This window comes from Pteropus vampyrus, unplaced genomic scaffold (genome assembly GCF_000151845.1).
Source record: "Pteropus vampyrus isolate Shadow unplaced genomic scaffold, Pvam_2.0 Scaffold30, whole genome shotgun sequence".
In the NCBI taxonomy this organism is placed as follows: Eukaryota; Metazoa; Chordata; class Mammalia; order Chiroptera; family Pteropodidae; genus Pteropus; species Pteropus vampyrus.
Genome location: NW_011888811.1, coordinates 8,084,294 through 8,107,828, shown reverse-complemented (window position 1 = coordinate 8,107,828; position 23,535 = coordinate 8,084,294). Strand labels below are relative to the sequence as shown.

General features: G+C 35.4%; 1 protein-coding gene across 15 annotated transcripts in view; it reads right to left on the bottom strand.

The window, feature by feature from the left end:
* The window catches only part of RNF145 (ring finger protein 145), a 68,403-nt gene extending 44,868 nt beyond the window's left edge, over positions 1 to 23,535 (bottom strand). For 8 of the 15 annotated variants that reach the window (XR_002779523.1, XR_002779521.1, XR_002779524.1 and 5 more), the window contains exons 1-5: positions 22,492 to 23,393; positions 21,212 to 21,325; positions 17,844 to 18,046; positions 12,163 to 12,271; positions 2,656 to 2,747 (exon numbers count right to left, since the gene is read on the bottom strand). Coding sequence is in view for 6 of the 15 variants with exons in the window: in XM_011356725.2 (XP_011355027.2) it covers positions 2,656 to 2,747; positions 12,163 to 12,271; positions 17,844 to 18,046; positions 21,212 to 21,258 (451 nt within the window). In the remaining 9 variants the exon portion in view is untranslated. The other 7 variants (XM_011356725.2, XR_002779529.1, XM_011356726.2 and 4 more) reach the window with 7 other exon arrangements.

Below are 23,535 nucleotides of genomic sequence, written 5' to 3'. Positions count from 1 at the left end.
TGCATCTCTGGGTAATTACACCTGAGAGTAGAGAGGAGTGATGCAGGAAAGAATGGATTTTCATCATAAAAATGTAGCATTTCTTGACTTTTAAGAAAACGCTTTAATACTAGGAATAATTAGGAAGGAATTTTCTTTCTGGCATATCTTACTTTCACTGTGCTCATAGCTATGACATTTAAATTTCCTTGTTCAGTATGATGTAAACTTCCTCTGAGCTGTGAACGTTCCCATAAGCCTATGCCAGAACACTCAGTGCTCAGTTCTGGGGTTACAGGCTTCACTTATCTTCTTTCAAAGAAGAATATGACTCATGTGCTATAATTCTCTTTAAGATAAGACTCCTCCTCCTATTTAGGTGAAAGTAGGAAGGAGTCATAGTGTTAGTGGAAATCTCTCCTACAGTTCCAAAAGAATAGGAAGTTGATTATTGCAATCTGCCTATTCCAATCTGCCTGATAATTCTGAATAAATCAAAATCTCAAGTACTGGATTTGGATTTCAGGATTCCACTATTAGAAACACCTCTAAGAAGTCTGCAACCCTAAGAAACGACGGCATGTTCAAACTGCTTAGTTTTTCATTAAAGAAGTTCATTAGTGAAATGGAAGAAAACGAGAGACATAACTTTAAAATCAAAGTCTGAAGAAAACATGCCACTTAGTAGTTTAAAGATTTTGTTTTATTTCTAATTAATAGAATCTTAGTTGAGTAAATAGACCATCATAGCCACTGAAAGGAACAATTTAAGAAAATATGTTTCCGATTTAAATTAACCTGCATCTCCTACAGAACAAAAGAGAAGACTTTACAAGCTTTCTAAGCCAGCCAATATTTTCATACTTGAATGTTACCATTATTGAATACACCAGCTCATAGGCTATAGTCATAAAGCAATGTTATTTTTTTCTCCTACCGTCTTTTAAAATCTACTCTGTGAAGATTTGTGTTCTCCTAGCCTAAGGTTAAGAGTCCCATAACTTTTCTAATCTAATTTAGGTTACATGGTCTTAATCTAACAATAACCAAAACTTTGAAACTGATTTAAAATTGAGGCTTCTCCCTTACTCTAGGTCAGGCCTCCTACGGGATTATATTTAGAAAACCTGCATTTGAGAGGGGGTAGAGCAGTATGGCAGGCTTCTCTCTCTTTGCTAGCATCATCTCCCTCTCTTCTTGACTTACCCAGGACTGAAGCAGGTAGGAAGGAAGGAGAGGGAGGAAAGTAGGAAATTTTTACTCGAATGTACTCTTACAACAAGACGGTATTGGTGCCCTCTGGCACTGGTGTAGTTTAAAACTGATCTTTCTCCTGGGCAATTTAATGGGTTATTCTGAGACTGTGCCCATCACTGTGGATCTCCCCTCTGGTGCCTGTCATGTACCCTCCTCTGGCTGTTTCTGGTTCTTTCCTTAGCTCTTGGGAATTTGGAAGTTCATCCCTGTTGGAATCTTATCATCCTTTTAAAGGGCCTTCCTATAAGACCTAAGAAAATCTTCAGAGACTCTTGGGCCTTCATCTTGCCCATAGGAAACAAACATCCTTTGCCTACACAGATTAGAAAATACAGAAAACCCCACAAAACATTTTCACCCCACAGTCAGAAAACGCAAGAGCCAGCCAGTCGCTGTTGGCCTTTTTATCAGATTATAATTATAATATGAGCCATTATGTAATTTTTAATTTTACAGGTGAAATTAATCAGCAATGTATTTTATTTAACCTAATATATTCCAGATATTATCATATAGACATTCAATCTATGTTAAAAAAATAAAGACATTTTATATCCTTTTTGTACTAAGTCTCAGAAAACTGGATGTGTGTTTTACACTTAACAGTATATCTTAATGTAGACTAGCCACATTGCAAATGCTCAAAAGCCACACATTGCTAGTTATGGATGTGCAGTTTTAGATTTTGCAGACATGGTCAGACATCAGCCCACAATACCCGCCCCCACCAAGCCACAGAAGACATGTGACTCTCCAAATGATCCACTGCTGAATTCTCTAAATGTGAAGTGCTGGGAAGGTATTTCAGAGAAAACAGTTCTAAAGAAATCTTCCTTCATTCTCCAACATTCAACCTTTTAACACCCGCATAGGTGAGGTTAAGAGCCACAAAACAGGTTTTCTCTCACTTCCTGCGTGGGAAAGTCTAGTACCTCACTTTACACTGTATCTATGTTGTTGTGGAGTCTTAGCCAACGCTTCTACTTTTAACATTCTGCCACCTGAATATTTCAATCATGTTTCAAGTTCTTGAGGTTTCTGGCAATTTATTTTTGACTATAAGGTGACAGCTTTCAATAATAAATAACTTTATGACAATATATATTTCATTTTAATCTGACAAAGTAAAAATTAGCTTTATTTAAAAGTTAATCTTCCCAAATACTTAAAATACCAATAAAAATCACAACCAACTACAGGCAATATATGATTATAAACAGGCAAAGTAAAAAATATCTATGCATGGGGAAAAAAAGACTAAGAAAATAAAACATTTAACAATGGCTGAATTTTGGAAGAGTCACCATGAATAACTAGGAGTTTTCCTTTTTTTTTATTGTAGTAAGTATGCAACAACTTTATATGATACTAAGGCTGGTTGGTTCCTACCTACAACTTTAATTTTTTTATAATACTTACCTATTAAGGCTGTGGTAAACCGATTCATGGAGAGAGGCTCTAAATACATTGGTCCTTCATAGGCAGACTCCAGTTCACTCCTAACGTAGTCCCTAAATAAGTAAAACGATAAGAAGATATTACATCAGTCCAAGTACTGATGGAGGAGAGAAGCCACTCACACACAGAATTCTAATAAAAAGTATATTCCATTAATAACACCTCTCTCTACATCTATACTAAGGAAAAATTTAGAATTCTTTATAAAGAATTCTATAGAATAGCCTTCGTCTCCTTCCATGCACTGGAAACAGAAATTATGGAAACTGGATTTTACTGTACGAAGTAGACAGTCCCACTGTGTGGGATTTTTTTCTTCCCATGACCTTATTAAATACTTTATGCCCAGTAAAAAGCCAGTTAAGGTGTCATCTCTCTACCCTACTACTAAATAATATCTAGTAATACTGTATTAAATAGTTCCTCTTTTGGCTCTCTTCCACCATTCCCCTTCTGTCTTACTTTCCACAAAGTTTTGTCCCCAATTATGCCTAATTAATTACAGTTAAAATCTCAAACTAGTTAGAAAACTGGCTCATAGGAGGACAATCCTTAAAAACTGTCACTTTCAATTCTATAGGGAATCTACAATTAGAATTATAATATTTAGGTAGGCTACAAATTTATTTCGAAACTATCTTAAATCAAATCAAATATTCCTCTTCAGATTTACTTCATTTAACACGTGACTGCTCAGAAATAACAAGATTTAAGTAGTAGCCAAACAGTCTTTACACTTTGAGAAAACAACTTCTAGGGCTTAGGCGGGAAGCATAGAAAGGGAAAATTTAATTTATCATTAGTTAAGTTAAGCAGAAACACTAGAAGATGGTTTAGGTTCTTTTAACATCAAGTGTGAAAATTTGTGTTAAAAAAATTCACCTTTTTTTCTTCAATTGGTGAATGCTCTAGTCGTTATATTTCAAAACAGTTTGAATGTTTCAAGTATTTCTGAACAAACTCGTATGGCTGTATTTACTTTTTCCATGATACTACTTCCTGTTAGGCAATCAAGTTGAATTCCTTTAGCATAGCATAGCCAAACAAGGAGTGACCCTAACATAATCAGCAAATAGACTGCTGCCAAAAGTCAGAATTAAAAACTCCAAAAGTTTTTAAGAATGGAAGCAGTTTTGGGAACAATTACAAAAATCAATGACTAAGCATCATGGGTGATTTAGCAACTCTCCTCTACCACTCTACGATGACTACTTCTAACAAATAATGCATTAAAAGTCTCTTTTTATTGAACTAGAAAGCCAGATTCTCAAGAGGAATGATTTCAAAGCAGTGGTTGTCAACCAGGGTGATTCTGTCCCTGAAGGGATATTTTGCAATGTCTAGAGACATTTTTACTTGTCACAACTTGAAGGCGGGGTTAGGAGTGCTACTGGCACCTAGGCCAAGATGCTGCCGAAACATTTCACACTGCACGAGACAGCCCCCAACAACAAAGAATTATCCAGTCCAGAAAGTCGATGGTTGAACCCTGTTTTAATGGAGAGAGGCACAAATGCTAGCTCCATGTGCAAATTACATATGAATAACTGATTACCAGATTACCATAGGTGACCATTAATCTAATTATATTTTATATAGTTTTAGGATAGAAAGCTAAAGAATTAAGAGAATTATAAATTTAAAATAAAATGTACTTAGAAATATCACTTAGATTTATGAAGTCTTTAAATATGCTATTAAAGACTTAAATTTATATCTAAAAGAGATCTAACTCTGAGTCTCAGTACTATGTAGGCCTCTAAAGCCAAATAATGTCTTTTGGGGCATAGCACATTCCTCTCCAATAGATCCAGTTTTAAAAAAAGACCAGAGAAAACCCATAAAGACAGAAAGCAGATTGGTACTTGCCAGGGGCTGGGGGAAAAAATGGAAATGGCCACTTAAAGGGTTTTATTTTGGGGTGATGGTTGCAGAACATTATGAATGTAATGTATGCTTCTGAATTGTTCACTTTAAAAGGTTAGCTTAGTTATGTGAACTTCAACCTAATAAAAAAAGGGGGCCTACAAAAAGGCGCCCAAAAGGGCCTTAGTCCCAGGAGCTCTCTCATAATGGGGTCGAGGGGCTGGGTTCCCTGTCATGTTTTCTCTCCTTTGTTTGCTTTTGTCATCACATTATTGATGTTGTAAAATGTAACTCATTAAACTCAACATTGTTCTAGAATTTCTTATTGTTGAGACATGTTAACTGCTTTGCATTATTTCCTAGCCTGCTTTGGTTCACTTTCTTTTCAAAAGTTTCTTTGCCTTTCTTTAGAGTCTCTTACCTTAAGTCTAATTTCACAAAACAAAACTTCTAAGGAAAATTAACATCCTCTATGCTTTTTTTTTTTTTTGTAACTCAAAAAGAATTTACTGTACACATAATATGTTGCTAGCATACTGCTGAGATCTGGGAATACCACAATGAATAAGAAAGGCGTAGTCCCTGTTAGCATAAAGATTACAAATCAGAGGGGATAGCTACGATAAAAAAAAAATACTTATCCTAACAATTACTTAATTACAATTGTGATAAATGCTATAAAATATATAGAATGTTGTGAGATATTTAAAAGTTTTTAAAAATTTTATAAGTTCAAACTCTACTTAAAAATTATATCGTTTATTAGCTTCACTTTGAGATTTTTACTTAGCTAGTTATTTCTGCCTTTTGTCTTTTATTTTAAATATCACTCATTTTACTTATTTTACCTCTCATTATAGGGTTATTATAAAAGGTTTTAATGTAACTATTTCCTTTTCTTTTATCCTACTCTATGTTCCTTTGGGGGGTTTTTTTTTAAGCCTCCTCTTAACTTTCTTAAACTTTTTATGATTTTCTTTTTAGTTCTTTTTCATTCTCCATCTGTTCATTACTTTGCGATTTGCTGGGATTACAGGACAGTAAGGGAGGTCTGCATTCTAGACAAATAATTAGCTTTAGGCCATAATGACAACACCCTGATGTTAACGGAGCAGTTTCCTCCAACTAGCTCTCATTATGCCCGACTCCTGGACCCTAGGAACAGCACTCCCTCACTGTAATAACGTTCTCTCTTACTGTCCATTAAACCTATCCAAAAAATCCGAATCATTGGATCAACCATCCTACCATACAAATTAACATCTTCCCTACCCTGGGCACCTTAGAACCTCTCCCTCTGCTCAACTACTGTCACTGTCCCTTCTGAGGAATCTGGGCCTTGCATCCCAAACTATACAGAACTGAAATAAGAACCAACGGCAACAAAGATGTCTCTATCTAGGTTATGTACAACTTCACAGCGTCTCAGACTAGCAATGAAAACTCATGGTTACTCAGTCTCAGCAGAGTAGGTCATTCAAAACAAAACAACAACAACAACAAAAGACAGTTAAGCCTGAATAAGAAGGATCCAGAAAAGGAATTATCCAAAATTCCATGGGTCATTTTAAGCCAAAAATTAGTCTGAGGCAAGAGCCATGAAATTCTAATTTTTAACAGAATTTTATAAATGTTTTAAGACTGAATTAGATGAGCTCTTCAAAAACAGTATTACAATTTTTTTATCAAAAAGATTTAAAACGTAAACTGTATTAAGTTAGTCAGAAGCAAGAATTTCTGCTTTCTACTTGTAACAGAATAAAATCTTTCTCATTAAAACTTTTTTACACTTTGTCAGCAATTTTTTCAATGCTGACAGTCAACACTGGGTACTAACAAACTAAACACTTGGAAAATCTACTTCCTTAATCCCTGTGGAAGCCTATTCTCCTTTAAAGGAAACTGTTAGAGGAATAAAGAATGTGTAAGATGTATGAAAGGAGAGCTTGTAATTGGAAAAATTCTCTCTATAAAGAGAAGCATAAAAGTTACAAAAAAAAATAAATAAAAACAACAAAATCTAGGAGCTTACCAATTCACCAACTGATTATAAACCTTTACTTATAAATAACAGTCTCTTAAGCAACCTGAGTTACTGAACAAACTAGGAACAATCTGTATATTCTGGCCACTTAGAGCCTTCATACAATGTTAATTCCAACAAAACCTAATCTACTATTACACAGAATAAACTGGCAAGCCCTCCAAGTTATCTTTTGCAATATGTGTAAACAAAGGCACCGTTCGATTTAAGAGATCCCAAGATACTGTGCTGTTCAAACATCTGGATTTGAAGACCTACTAAACCCTAAGCACTGTGCTAGCAATTAAATAGTTTATTTATCCACGGTTTAACTATTTAAATCACCTCTGCCACCCTGCCACCCTACTTTCCCTTCGGCTTCTTTGACCCCTTACTAAAGATTTAATGCCTGGATCTGATAATATTCAAAAGAAGAAAACATATCAAATGCTGAAATGGGTCAATTTTATTCCTATCAAAATTAAATGTTCAGTATATAATTACAAAATTTATTTTAACAATTCCTGTAGCTAATAACAATGGTTCTCAACTAAGGAAAATTTTTTTTTCCCCAGAAGATGACATTTGGCAGTCAGGGACTTTTTGGTTTCCTAACTGCTGGGGAGGGGGCACACTGCAATCTAGTGAGCAGAGGCAGGGTGTTTTTAACATCCCATAACAGCCAGGACTGCCCCACAGCAAAGAATGACCCTGCCCAAAATCCTAATAGTTCTGAAGTAGAGAAACCCTCATCTACAGCTTAGAATTATACAAGCTTTCATAAAATGGAGAGCTAGTTACCTGTATTTTACACATAAGTAACTTGGGAAAGTTTCACATTTGAAACCATACTTAGACACCCAAGACCAGGACAAAAAGAGTGTACTTTCATCTTCTGAAACCCACAGGCTCTTAATTCAAGTCATACACATACAAATTGATAAAAATAAAGTGAGGCACTTAAGAATACTGAAGTTTAAAAATTTTAGGGAAAAACACACAACTGTGGAGCTGAACCATGACCACATCCCACGGAAAAGGTCATAGTTTTCTGTTTTCCTTTTAGCTATGGACAATCTCAATTTTAAAGTAGGACTGGCACTGGAAAATACACTCCTTACATCGCTCAAAATGAAAAGCACAATTTAGTTCATATTATACTACCTGAGCTCAGGGATTTTCTAAACTTTAGTTCTTCTGAACTGTCAGCTAAATCAATTCTATAATAATCCATTCTTATTATTAAAATTATTGGGGTGATACTGGTTAATAAAAATCAAATAGGTTTCAAGTGTACAATTCAATACATCATATGTATAACGCATTGTGTTCACCACCTAAAGTTAAATTTCCTTCCATCACCAAATATTTGAACCTCTTTACCCCTATCTACCTACCTCCCCACCCCACTTCCCTCTGATAACCACTAATCTACTTTCCGTGTCCCTATAGACATATTCTAAAAATTTTTATTCACTTAAGGATAATCAGTCTCATATGTGAGTACATGTATTTAGGGGAAATAGATATCAAACTTTTTAAAGACTTTATGAAATTTAAGAAATTAATATTTGCAAATGTCTTTTTCCATAGCCAGTTTCTGAAGTACCAAATTACTTATTTAAGTCATCCAAGTATTGATTCTTCTTCTCAGGACCATATTACACAACTAGACTGGACTGAATGGTGGAAAATATGTATAAATCATATAGCTGATAAGAGACTTGCATCTAAAATATATAAGAACTCCTACAACTCATTTAAAAAAATTCAATTAAATAATGGGCAAAAGATCTGAATACACACTTCTCCAAAGACTTATATGACAAGGTGCTCAATCTCAACAGCCATCAAGAAATTGCAAATCACAACCACACTGAAATAGCACTTCATACTCATTATGATGGCTATACTAAAAAAGATATCAAAAGTGTTGGCAAGGATGTGGAGAAACTGGAACCTTCATACACTGCTGGTGGAAACGTAAAACAGTGCAGCCACTTTAGAAAGTAGTCTGGCCATTCCTCAAAAGTTTAAATATCAATACCATATGATCCAGAAATTCCACCCCAAGGCATATGCCCAAAGAAAAACAATGAGTGTTCAAAGCATTATTCATAATAGCCGAAAAGTGGAAACAACTCAAATGTCCATCAAGAGATGAATGGATAAACAAAATGTGGCATATTCACACAACAGAATACGATTTGAACAGGAAAAAAAAAGTACTGATACATGCTCCAACACGAATGAGCCTTGAAAACACGCTAAGTGAAAAAGGCCAGACAAAAAAGGACTACATACTGTAAAAGTCAATGTATATGAAATGTCCAGAATAGACCAATCCACAGAAACAGAAAACAGACTCACAGTTGCCCGGGGCTGGTTGTGGGGGGTGGGACAGACTGGTGGGAAATGGGAAGTGACTGCTGGGAACAGAGTTTCTTCTTGAAGAAAATGTTCTAAAATCAATTGTGGTGATGTTTTGCATAATTCTGTGAATGTACTTAAACCCACTGAGCTATACACTTTAAGTACATAATTATATCTCAATAAAGCTGTTATTAAAAAAAAAAAGATACTTGATTATGAAACTGCCACATGAAATCTGAACCATTATGTTTTTTTTAAACTTAAAACTTCAGCCTAAATGTTTTATAAATGTGACATGTTTGAGTTTCAATATTTATCAAATGGGACATGTTATGAATAATCTTTGCTTACCTTTTGTGAGGGAGCACCACACAGTATAAATTAATTATACTAAGAGGAGAAGTACTAAAATATTCCATATCTTGAAATGTGTTAGTTTACTATCAAACTAACTCCATAAGATGAGCAGTCTTACTTTACAATTTCAAAGAAGCAACTGGCCAAGGTAACAAGGTATTTACTAAGCAGAGAACCTACTTCATACCCAGTCTAATTCTAAAATTAAATTTTTTATACTAACCATCCTGCCTGCCTAAGAGAACTGAACTAAGAATCAGAAAACCTAGATTCGAGTTAGAGTCTGAGGCTGTACCTTCCTAGCTTTTTTCCCACTTCAGTTTTTTCATCTGTAAATTTTAAAAGATTATAATAAGCATCAAAATGAAAATAAAAAACAGGAAATGTTTTTGCACACTATAAAGTTTTATTACAAACTTTTCAATTTAAAATAAGTAAATATTTTAATAATGAAAACAAACTTTAAATGTTAGAAAAAAACATTCCCACAAAATCTAAAACTAAAAAGTTGAAATTGCCATAAGAATAGTCAGAAAAAGGTTTTAGTTCTGACACTTTTAGAGCCCCCTTTATCCTTATATAATGGAATTTTGAACTCTTTAGACAAGCCTTGATGGTAACAGAGTGTGTGTGTGTGCGTGCGTGTGCGTGTGCGTGCGTGTGTAAACAGAACTACATGGTTGCAGCTATCACTCCACCACAAACCACTGGAAACTGAAAAATCATAAGGGAAAGGGCAGGTTCATTGTTTTTCACCGAGAATTATAACTATCAAAGCAATAATTTTAATAACTTTACCTTCAATTCTAAGATTTCTCTGATTCATCATCAAAATCCTATCAACTCTAAAAAGCTACCATTATAGAGATACACCACGGAAAACTTTGCCATTTAAAAAATAATTTTTTAAAGACTGACACAGGAAAATGCTCACAAACATTGCTGCATAATAAAAACAAGATACAAGAATGTTAGTTAAAATTCACCGAGCACTAATAAGCACTAAAAAGTCAGAAATCGTGCTTTACATGCTTTATCTTATTCAGTCTTTACAATAGCCCCTCAAGATATTATCACCATTTTACAAGTGAGGAGAACTGAGATGTCACTTTCTGGTAAGTGACACTAAGGTTATGGAACAGTTAATAAGGACCATGAAATCTGAACCTATCCAATCACCTATTCACTATGCAAAAGATATGCCCAGGCACTCATTTACTCCATAAAACGGTGACTCAGGAGCTCACATACCAACTCCTGCACTTCTCTCTACAGACACAATATTTGCTTTAAAAAAAAAATGTATAAAAAGATAGGGAAGCATCTCTACTCTGAGCATAAGCTGAGATGCAGTAGTGTCTGGGTGAGGCCAGAAGACTAGACTGTGGCTGGGTGTCTGGAGTTGGTGGTACTGGAATGAGAAGGACATCATGCTGTCTATGTCAGTACTGGCCCATGGACTCCTAGTCTAAGCTCTATGAAGATGTCACAGGAAAAGGCTGAAGCTGTTCCCAGAAAAGAGTCTAAGACACAGGGACATCTTTGTGTGACACCAAATTAGCAAAGTCATTGTCTCCACTTGAGGGTAAAACATGGCTTGATGTGAGACACCGTGGGGTCACAAGAAAGGCAGCACTACTCTGGCATCTCCAGATTCTGCAACTTTGACATTCGAGGACATGCCCTGGGGCAAGGACAGTGGCAGCAATTAAAAAGTAAGACACCTCCAGGTACCTTTTTGAGCAGAGGAAATCAACCACGCAGGAACAGAGAGGACTGTGGGAAGACTGAGTTTCAGGGAAACACTCCGGGGCCTTTGAGAAATATCTAGATGAAATATTAAAGTCCTGCTCCAACAGGAAGGGCCAAGAGTCAGTGACTATTAATTAATTTCACTTTTTAGTATCACTGAAGTGGTGAAAACTGGAAGGTATTAAAAAACTGGAAGGAAATATTAGAATTTTTACAGGTCTATCTCTGGGTAGTATAATTTCAGGTGATTATTATTGCCTATAAAATTTTTTGTATTTCCCAAAAATTATCGACAGTGAACAGTATTATTTTATAATTGGGGGAGAAAAAAGGGTTTTAAAAAAGTCAACCATTCAATTCTATTCATAAAAATATTTCTAAGATTAAATTTCAAGCCTATACCAAAAATCTATATTTCAGACCTCCAGGGAATTATATTTTAGTATATATTCAAAAATAATGTCACTCTTCTTAGAATTAGGAGTATATGTTATTACGGTTATACATTTCAATCAAAACAAAATAAATTATTCCCACAAAATTTATTCTACCCCATCACATTGGCTGTGTGGCTTTTGGTTCACCTGTGCAATAGCTAGAAACCACTGGCAGACCAGTCTTAAAATTTATAGACTAGCAGACCTGGGCAAACAGACAATATTGCTAAAGAGGTAGAAGTTCTGAGCTATACAATTAATCTGATCAAATAACTTATATCAATCATCCACTATATATATGGTTGCATCTTACACTGATTCTTATGCATCATAAACTGACTTCCTGAAAAGATGGAAAGTAATGAAGTCTATAATTTTTAAAATGTTTCTATAGCTTGTCTCTGGAAATTCTTGTCACTGGTAATACAAAAAAGCTCATTGTAAACATACTCCATTTTAAATGCAGAAATAAAACTTGAGGCATAACTCTAGCTATTAATCCTGTACGATGATATTTATTTAGAAAACAAGTATCAATAGAACTGTTTTGGATACATACCAAAGCTTTGGCTTCTTAACAGTGTTCATGGGAAGTATTTTATTGGTAAAGGAAAACTTTTAATTCAGTCACCCATTTCAAAAATGAGGTCATACTCTTACCTGGAGATTTGATGTCCAGCATAGAGGAGCAGGGCAGTCAAAAAATATAGGTAAAGCTGAACCAGATGCTGCCTGGGCAAGGTTAGTAGCACAACACTTAAGATGTAACCTGTAGTAAAAATTAAGAGAGATATAAATAAAATATGATTCTAATTTAGTCTCCAAATTAATTACACTAATAAAAAGAAAGTAATGAAGTAAATTACTTTCCAATTAGGTTACAACAACTTTAAGGGGTTTTTTTACATCACTACCAAAGTAAATTCAGTGCAGTAAAATCACTATGAATTTTTTGTTGACAATATAAAGCATTTTTCACTTCTGCAGATGTTTCTATTTTATAATTGAATGTATCACACAAAGGTATAAGAGGACTCTGGTCGTTATCTATCCTTACTGCTATCTACTGGTCTGTTCTCTCTACCAATTCTCTCATTCTCCAGTCCCAGAGGAAGAATTGGGTGTCTTCGTCTCTCCCTAAGGGTGCCTGCTTCCATTCAATGCAAGATCTTATTTTTCCAGCTCCTAAGGACTTTTATCTTCTACATCTTCAATCATTACCCTGACACTAGTCCTTACCTCTCTTTTCAGAGAAAGTACAAGATCTTCCCTCAATCTTGAAGAAAAACTTCTCTTCACACTGATTTCTCCTTTTTCTATTATCTATTTTTCTCATTCTACTGATTTGTATCAATGCCTCTTATTTTCTAACCATCTATTATTCTCTATTTACCCTCTACAAACCCTCTTCGACTCTAAAGAAACTCAGAAGTCAACAACTATCTACTTGTCAAGTCTAAGACATCCCGCTTATCCATGTCCCAGCAATTAAGGCAACTACTCTCAAAATTCTTATTCTTTGGCTCTGTGACATAAATTTCCTTTTACCCTCTAATTCTCCCTTCCACTTTCTTTTCACCCTCTCAAATGAACATAAGGAATTTAGTCTGTGAACTGCTTTTCTCTCTATAAAGTATCTAGCTCAAAGAATCTATTTTGTTGCTTCAAATATACTATTCTAGATGCATGTTATCAACAAATAGTTGGGGAGAATCTGCTATAAAAGCAATAAAAACTCGATCACTATTTATTCTAACCAAAAGCTTAATCATTTCTTATTCTAAATAGACAGCTCATAGCTCATAATGCCTGAGATATATTCCAGTTAAATGTTCTCATATGCAAGTACAAACTGAGCTCTCTTTCTCCTCCCTCAACAAGCTAGCTCACCCTCTTTCACACTCCTAAATCCCATTCACTCTGACTCAAACCTGAGTCATCTTTTCTCTATTACCAAGTGCTGCTGAGTCTTCCTCAACAAGTCTCTCAAACATTACCCTTCCTTTCCAGACTCTATGCTCTATCCTAATCCATTCTGTAATATAATACTAATTGCTATTCTTCTTTCAGTCTCTTTCCATCTTCATACACTCTATATTCCATTACTAGGGCAATATTCTCCAAACCATCACTTTTATCTAGAGAGCGCTCTTGTTCTAAAACCTACGCAAGTTCTGAACTTCTCAGTCTGACATTCTAGATCTTAAAAAATCTTGTTCTAGTCTACTCTCCTACAACTATTTTCCATTTATTAATGAGTCTCTATTTGGGCACAGATATCACTTCTTAGCACCTAATGCCCTTCTCATAGACTCAATCATGCTTTTAGTTAAGGAAACGGAAGGTGTGCTAAAAACTAGAGATAGAATTCAGTTTTCCCACACAACCTAACTTCAAAAACAACCCAGCAGAAGCAAGAGATAAGTATTTCTATTTGCTTTCCATTTCTTAAAATTATTCCTCCAATTTATTTTGTTAATCGCTATTTCAAAGGACTTTAGAAGTATTAAAAAGGATATTTATAATATTTAACAAGCATTTTTAATGTTTGTGGTTGACAGATTATTCTAAGTACTCTATTGCCTGAAACCACTCCTTGAATTGTCTTTTAATGAACTATCCTTTTTTTTCCAGATATTCTAATCTTACTCTTCTACTGAACATTTCATAAAATCAGCTGCCAAATCCTCTAGATTGATCATATTCATTTCAATCATTCTTTTAATATTCCAATCACTCAACCAACATTATTACATATAAAGTATGATCCATATGTACTCCTAGACACGGAAGATCCAAAGAAGAAAAAAGAAACCATCTAGTGAAAAGTAAACATGGACAAAGTATGAAACAATACTGGTACTGTAATAAACAAACATTAGAAGGGCTATGGTTAATTGAGTGATTAAGTATGATCTGAACTTAAAAAGGTAAATGGATCTTTCTATACCAGTCTAAAGAAAGGAGAAACATTCTAGGAAAAGAGAATAGAAAGTAAGAAAACCATAAAAGCACTAAGGATATTTTCAGGAGACAGTAAATCCCGTAGGCTAGACTAGAATTTGGTGTAAAAAGAAAGAATATTGGTGGCTAAAGTCTCAATATAAAGCCTTGAACATGATAATAAGTTTATACTGAACTAATGGTTCTCAAATCCTTTAGAGACCCACTTAGATTAGGTAAGAAAACAAAAAACAGAACAACAAAAACCCTATGGCTCACTTATACCCCTATATTCACATTCCAGTGGGGGAAAAAAATGCTGTGACAACAATAACATATATTGCACAAGAAGACCTTTGAGATTCTAAATACTTAGGCAAAATGATAGGATGAATAAATCATGTGAACTACAAGGACTAGATTCTAAAGTTCAGATAGAAAACTAACAACAACAAAAACTCAGAGAGAGAAATATAAAACAAGGGACTAATTCTATCAGACAGTAAAATATAACCAAAATTCAATAAGACAAACTAAAAGGAGAAAAAAAAAAGTTCAGAAACAAAACAAAATATATACTATAAAATAGTATATTGGTACATATAATATGGTATATATGTATTTAGTGTATAATAATCAGTAAGAAAAAGTTGGACTAAACTATTTAATAAACACATGGAGACAACCAAACAGTTATCTGGAAAAAATAAAATTATACCTATAATACACTGTATATGCATATAAATTCTAAATGAAGAAAAAATTTAAGAGTAAAAAATAATACAATAAAACATGATAGAATTCTTCATAAAGAATTCTCAAGAATATGGAAGACTTTTCTAATTGATTCAAAATCCTAAAGCTATAAAAGAAACAATAAATTCAACCCCATTAAAAGCAAATTCTGCATGTCAAAAAAAAAAAATTCAAGGAAAATCAAGGGAACTGAAACTAGAAAAAATAATTTCAATTCATCACAAAAGGTAATTTCCCTAATGTACACGAAAGTCGCACAAATTAATATGAAAAGGTTAACAATCCCATAAAAAAGTGGGCAAGGGACATTAACTGACAACTATCTGAAGAGGAAATACACATTTTTCTTAAATGTAAATAAATTAAATCTTATTGATAAATACAGATGAAAGCTACATTTGAAACCATCCGTTTTTCACCTACTGGAGTAGCTAAATATAAAAGTTTGGTAATACCGTTATGATAAGGATGTAGGGCTGCAGGAACTCTCGACCACTTGTTTGTGGTGGTACAAAACAGTAAAACCCTATAGAGAGTGGTATTGATCAACATTATAAATGTATATACTCTTTAACCTGGGAACTTCACTCCTAATAATTTATCTCAAGGCTATATTTTCATGTGATGAAATTATGGCTATACAAAATTATTTAGTATAACACTTAATTAATGAAATAGAAGACAGACGTTATCTAAAATGTCCACCAATAGAGTAATTAGTTATGGTATAGCCATAAAATTATGGTATACCAAAAAATTATGTTATAGCCATACACGGATACTACACCACTGTAAAAGAGAACTGCAGAGTTGAGGGGAAAGTGAAGCCTCAACATTCAAGCAGAATCATATGATTAGGCAGAAGAGAGTACAAAGCTTTATTTCATGAGTATCTAAAAGCAATAGCTAAGACAATGATATATCATTAAGTTAAAACAAACAAAAGGTTCAGAATAGTGTGTATTATGCTAACACCTGTACAAAAAAGGGGAAATATATTTATTTATACTAATATATTTACATTTATATATCAATATATCTTTGTATTTACTTATACATACATATCTCTAGAGTTATACACAAAATAAAAATAGCTGCTTGGGGCTCAGAATGAGAACTAAGTATATGAGGAATAGACATAGGAAAATACTTTTCACTGTATACTTTTTTGCTTTTTGCTTTTTGCTTAAGGGTAGTCTTCTGTAATCAGAAACAGTATATAAACACTACATAATACTTTGACACACAGGTTACTCCAACTGAAAACCATTCATGCTGAAATTATCTACTCATATAAGCACTGAGCTTACTCTAGCATAGCATGTAAGAAGTGTATTTAAGAAGGCTGAGTTGAATTCCCAAAGTTATGTCAGAGAACAACGAATGGCAACTGTAATGAAACACATTCGATTTCTAAAATTAATGCTTCTGGTTATTAGGTAGCTGTTTTTATAATATATAATTCAATCTATTCAACAATAATGTATAAGCACATTTTTTAAACCACATGTGAATTACTTTGCTGATTAAGCTAAATATCTAAGATAAGTACCCAATTGTTGTTCTACAACAGACTGGAATTATCTTCCATAAATTGGCTAACATACAAAGCCTTTAATAAAGGGCTGAGAATTATAGTGTTTTACAGCATAAAAAACCCTTCTCATTTCACAGACTTTCCAAAGGCAATGCCACCTAAGAGAGATGAGTTTACTAGATTCAGGTGTTCTACTTCCAGTGCACTGTCTTTTCTACTAGACCATACTTCTTCTCACAGTGGCTTCCTTGGTAATCTCTTAGAGCTGTAAGGGGTTCTCAGGGCTAAGCTTTGGAACCCACAAAGACCTTCTATAGATAAAAATAAATTTCATAGAGACAGGACAACACTTCACAATTTTATAAAAAGTATACTTGCTGATGGGCAATTCTAATAAAAATATTAATAGAAAGACTATATCATTCAAATCATGTCTTGAGTTATGCAATAGCAATGTTAAATAAAATATATTGTTGCTATCATTACATGTAAATCTAGTGAACCTAAAAATTAAAGATCATGACTTTCATTGTAGATGAATTTTATCTGTTTCCTGCCTATATTTCTTGCCTTTAACTTCTGTAATCTCTAACATTACTTTCACCACTAACTCCAAATCATATCGATTATAATTCAAGGAGTATTTTCTGAGAAAATATTATAATTGCCCACCTTACATCTAACTGAAATGAATGCTTTATCTTCAATTTATATTAATGTTTTGGAACAATGAAGAATACTGCATTTTAAAAAGCTTACTTTCTGAATTACTACCAAAACCCAAAAAAATGACGAATTAGAACAGGCCAAATGTCTGAAAGGTATTTCTCATTATTTACATTTTATCATATTAAAATCTAAAATTTTTTTTGACTTCCAGCTTCCTCCAGTAAAATAAATCCAAAACTGTTTTCCTCTACCCCTAATAATCCATATGCAATGGTAAGAGAAGACTATAAACAAGATTCGTAAATGTTTATCAATGACTATCTCACTGTCATCTCAATGTAACTGGACCTCATCTAACCCAAATTCAAAAATATACAAAGACATAAAATAATCAGAATGTTCACTAAAAGATGAGAAAGGTGATGTAGATGCTTACCTACATAATGCATATTAAGAGCCAAATACTTATATTGGAAAAGAGGGTTGTTACTGAGGCTACTTCTTTGGATCTGCTGGAAGAAGGAGCTGACGTCCCATCTGTACAGGACATCCAACAGCATGATGCTTGGCACCCTCAGGGCCACATTTAACACTGCCTCCAGTTTCTCTTTTGCAGCCATGTTTTTTCTTGGAGCAAACCTAAAATTCAGGAAACACAAATATGAAAATAAGTCACCTCAAACAGCTTTTAGATATTCTCTTATGAATCTAATGGATTATCACATATTACACAAAAACTATCTTACAACGTATAAAACTTCTTAGCCACACCTACCACTTCTGGATATTTATAAGCTTTGTACTGTGCTGTTACATGGACTCGTTCAGGTCTGCCCAATCTTAAGATTTTGAACTTATTTTTAAAAAGTCCCTTACTCCAAACCTAGGACTTAGCAACAAAATACCCATCTTTTGTCCAATTAACTTGAAAAGAAATACTCACTCCTATAAAATTATTTGAGATTTATGAAGCTCTTAAAAGAGGGCAAACATTATTTATATTGAAAAACAAAGCTATTCAATAAAAATCTGACAATTACATAGCAAGTTCGCAGTATCTCATAGTCTAATATTTTCATTATTACTTAAAACTAAAATTGAAGTATTGAATTTACATGATATAGATACAATCCAGAGAACTCATAATATGTAAACGTAAAGGACACATTATCTGCAATACTGTTTCTTTGAACCATTGATGTTAAACTCTTAGTCTGAAATTTCCACAATCTGCCTTCAAGGTAGGAAAACAATGCTCATCAAGTTGTTCCCACGATACACAGACATGCTGGCACACGAGAACGAAGTCAGGCACTGTGAGTCTGCAGGCCCAGTCTGTGCTGAGCTATTGATGAATAGTAGTAGAATGAAAGAAAAAAAAAAAGGAAATGAAGGATCTCCAGGACAACCTACTATTTAGAAGGACAATTCAATGGAATACTGCTTTATATGATTGAAATGCAAATTAATCCAAGAATTTTAAGAAAGAGAACAGTGCAAAAAAAGTGGCTAAAGGACAATTTTAAGAGTAAAGATAATTCTGGATTCTTGGCTCTAACAATATCCTTTTAAGAATTTTGCTGAGAAAGCTAAACATATTTCTAGCTTTGGCAGTAATTTCAGACATTACAGGACAAACGAAAACATTTATTTCTGAAGAAAATTATAGTGACAGATTGCTATGCTATGGTTAAATATTTGTCAGTATTTCCATTTTACCCTCTAATTTTCATAGCTTCCTAGCTCGGATAGTTAAAAAAAATGGGGGGCGGGGTGGTTAACTTTGGCACACCATTATTTTAAGTTTTCAATCAGTAAAAAACCGATTAATTTCATTGACTGTTGGTTGAGCATATATGATTCCCATTACCCAAATGTGTTATACATGCTATCGATAATGCAAAATTAATTTTTATAAATACTGTAATTCTGATTACTTTAGATGAATAAGACTACTTTAATAATTTTCCTAAACACAAAAAAATATTGTCAGACTCAAAACCAAATAGCTGTGTCCTAAGAGGGAAAAAGCACTGAAAAATAAAGTCTCTAATCAACTTTTATGCAAACTACACCATTCAGGAACCTAAATTTCTCAAAGCTCTTATTATTAAGAAAAAAATAAACTGGGAAGAAATATACCAAAATATTCACATGAACATCCTTTCAACTGTGAGGTTGGGGTAATTTTTATTCCCTTCTTTCTTTTTGTTTGCCAAATGTTTTAGAATACCCATGTTATTTGGTGAGATGGGAAGATGCATTTTAAAAAAGAAATTCTTGGTAAAAAATGTAATGTGCCTGTACCATCTAAATGACTTAAGGAAATATATAGAAAATAACTGCTTACTCTGGTGGTCAAACTGATAACTCAATGCACTCTTGGGAATTTAATTATTTTTCTGATTCTAGAATTGCTATAGTAAGCAACAAAATAAAGGGAATACTATTGAGTTAATACTTGTGGTCCACATTTATTTCATCTGACTTGGAGCCTTCCTCTGTTTGTAATGTTTTGTTACTTTTAAATGTACCCTCTTTCACCATTTACTGTAGCCCTTAAAGGGGTAAAGAAAAACTTTAAACAAATAACCAATCCTGCATTAGAAGTCAAGATCTGAACTGCTAGGGAAAAAAATCCAAAGTCTTACAGAGGATCATCTCTATTACAAAAGAAGGTCATTAACAGAATGGCACATGTTCTCTCCTAATTACCTGTACTCCTGTCTCACAAACAGAACAAGAATAAAAAGAAAATCTTAGGTCCCTAAAGCTGTCAATATGAAGGAATATCCAAGAAGACAGATCCCCAAACTCTACTGCATAACAAACTCAAAACTTAAATGTGTGAATTAAGAAGGATCCCAGATATAATGAAATGTCTTTAATAATAAATCTACTGCTTACTAAGTAATTCATTTATTCCTGTATATGAATGATATTTTAGCAAGTAATTGGCAAGCTGACCATGTATAGTGATGTGAAGGAAACATAGCCAATATGTGAAAAACCAAATGTAAAATGTTATCCACAAAGCTGAAGAAGGAAAAGAGAAAAAAAAAAAAAAAACCTTCCTAAAAACTTTATAATTCTGAATCTTTCTAAAGTGCCACATGGATAGGGTGGTGACCAGCACAATACTATACACTATACTATAGGACCACACACTAAACCAACATCTAAACAAAAGGTTGAAATATTTGTAGATAACTGAAATCTTACTCACATCTACCAAATCACTATATTACAGTATGAAATAAAAATGAAGCCTTCTCTCCTGGAGTAAAGAGATTATTATATCTCTACGATATTCATTTTCATTCAAGCCTAATTTCTCTTTTTCCTTAGATTTGTGGGATAGATCTAATGGATATATTCTAAGTCAGAGGGAGCTCAGAATTCTCTTAAAACCAAAACAATACCAAATAATCCTCAAAAATAAGGAGAGCTAAAGAAAATTTAAAGGCATGACACTCCTAAATCCAAATATATGAGCTACTTTCTTCCCAGTTCAGTCGCATACCATTCTACCTTCCATGCAAGATTTTAAAACTTCGTTCCAGAACTATGAAAAGATTTGGAAAAGTAATACTCCAATACAATGTCTCAGCAAGTAATATAAGCTAAATGAGGCTCAAACTTAAAGATGCTTTACACCGTAAAACAGCGTTAAGCAAACCAAAAAAAAAAAGCCCTTCTTTCCAATAATGGCCAAAAAGGCTCAACAAATGCTAACCAAAAACAAGACCACAGTGATTTCATTAAATAACTTTCCCAGGGTTGGAAGGATCAATCGCTACTTACAAACACAGCAATGTCTTGTGCAAGTATAACGTTGCATGGTTCACCATTCATATTTATGGGTTAGGAAACACAGAGAGCCTCTTTCTACACTTTCCTGAAAACACTGCATTGGTTCTGAATATGAAGAAATCAAACAAAAACAAACATCATGAACAATAAGAAAGACGTACAATTTTAAAGTCACAGCTTGTCTCAGTTGAATTGTTAAATAAGAAACATGGGAAATAATGTGATCTTACAAAAAAAAAAAAGAACAGTATTCACATCTAGATAAACTTCCTTTTAAAAAGACAAAGCCAAAATAAAAATACTATATGACTCGATTTAAAATTATTCAGTACAATACTTAGGAATTTAAGGCTGAAAGTTCTACACCTTTCTCCCCCATTAAAAGAAAAACAAAAACTACCATTCATCATTAACCTTTCTTTGCCCCAGCTAAAAAAAAAATAAAAATAAAACCTAATATCAACTAAAACCAATCTTAAAACTGACAGATTTTCTAGCTGCCCATATGCTAGCATGGTAAGCTCGAAAAATATAAGAAGGCAGAGCTGGAGCCTAAAATCATAGGTAAACTCAGCCAAAAACTGATACGCGGGACGAAAACGCACTTCTTACATAAGCATTGGCACATGTTTTAAATATAGCTGGTCCTCCACTCCCACTCATTGCTAGCTAACTTTGTGTGTACCCGATTTCCACATAAACTACTAGCAGTTCTGTGGTTTCAGTTATCTCCAAAACGGCAAAGATATGGAGTTCACTCTGAATCCAAGGGCCATCTTTTAACTTAAGGAGCCAGACAGTGGAAATAAAAACTGCTACCTCTGCCATTGAGCGCTCAGCCTGGGTCACGACTGCAGCACCGACAACTCATCCTTTGGTCATGATTCAAAATTCAGAACTGCACACCCGTATTTAAAAAGATAAAAAGATACACAGTCCCCTCAGTTCCTTTCGAACTAGTTTCCTGTTTACTGCAGACTGCGATGCAAAGCCATCCATTAATCTTTGATGCCTTCTCACTGCAAGGCTCCGTTCCTCTGTTCCCCGCACCTCCTCTGTTCTCCCGCCCCCACGCCTGCTGATCTCAACCGCGTTTGAACTGTAGTAACCCCAACTGAGCTCGCTGCAAAGCAAGCAGCGCAGCAGCAGCAGGGCCGCTGTCGCCGCGGGGCTAGGGGATTACGTTCACAAAAACTCTGCCAGGAGAGAGGCCTGTGCCAGGGAGCTCCCTCCTGTCTGGCCAAGGGTGCTGGCTCCGACACGCCACATACCAAAAAGCTTCCAAAGAAAGACGCGGCGAAGTTCTTCATCCCCGAACAGAAAGGGATCTAATTCCTGAAGGGAGGGCATGGGTCTCGGGGTCCTTGGGTGGGGAAAGCAGAACTGGAGCGGGATGCATAAGAGATGGCAAGCGAGAGAGGAAACGATAGAGACAAAAAGGGGTGAGGCGAGCTCTTACTGTTAAAAAAAGAAAAAGAAAAAAAAAAAAAGACAGACGGGATGCAGAGCAAATAAGTCCCCATTCTCGGAATGGCTTGGCAGGCTTTTCCGCACCCCACAAGGAACCTCAACCCGCATGAAAGGGAGGAGGCTGAGTTTGGGGATGCGTAGACCCAAGAAGGATAAGGTGAGAGGAAAGAGGGAGGGAAGCTTGGAAGCAAAGTGGACAAAGACGTAGAAGAGGGAAAGTTGCAAGTCAGAACTGGAGAAAAGGAGCTGGAAAGGGGCAGCTCAGGAAGGGGCTTACAAAAGGCCTCGAAATGGGATGCTGGGGAGGCGCTGGGGGAAAGCGCAGCGCGAGGGCATCTTAGGAATGCCGGGGGAGGTGAGGGATATCTCCAGGAGGGTAAGGAGATGGGGAGGAGGCAGGCCAGGCGCCCGGGCTGGAAGAGGGGGCTCTGCCGGGCCCCGGGAGGAGAGGGCAGAGTCATAGAGAACCCGTGAGGGGCCAGGAGGACCGCGGGAGGGGCTAGCGGTTTGGGGGAAGGAGTGCTGCGGTTGAAGAAAGGATGTGGACGCGGCCGAGGCTGCAGAGAGAGGAGCGAGGTGAACGGGGGAAGGGGCGAAGGAAAAGAAGAGGAAGGAGCCGCAGACGGGATGGGGGAGGGGAAGAAAAGGGAGGAAGAATGAGGGAAGCGGACTGTGGGCGCCGTGATGGGAAGGGGCCGTCCGGTTCGGTCACCTCGGGCTACGGCTTCCAGCCCGCGGGGCGGGGCCGCCAGCGGGCTGTTGGGCTCCGCAACTCCCCGGCTCTCTCGCCCGCCTTCCCGTTCTTCTCGGGCGGCGGCGGCGGGGGCCGGGACGGCGCGGCTCAC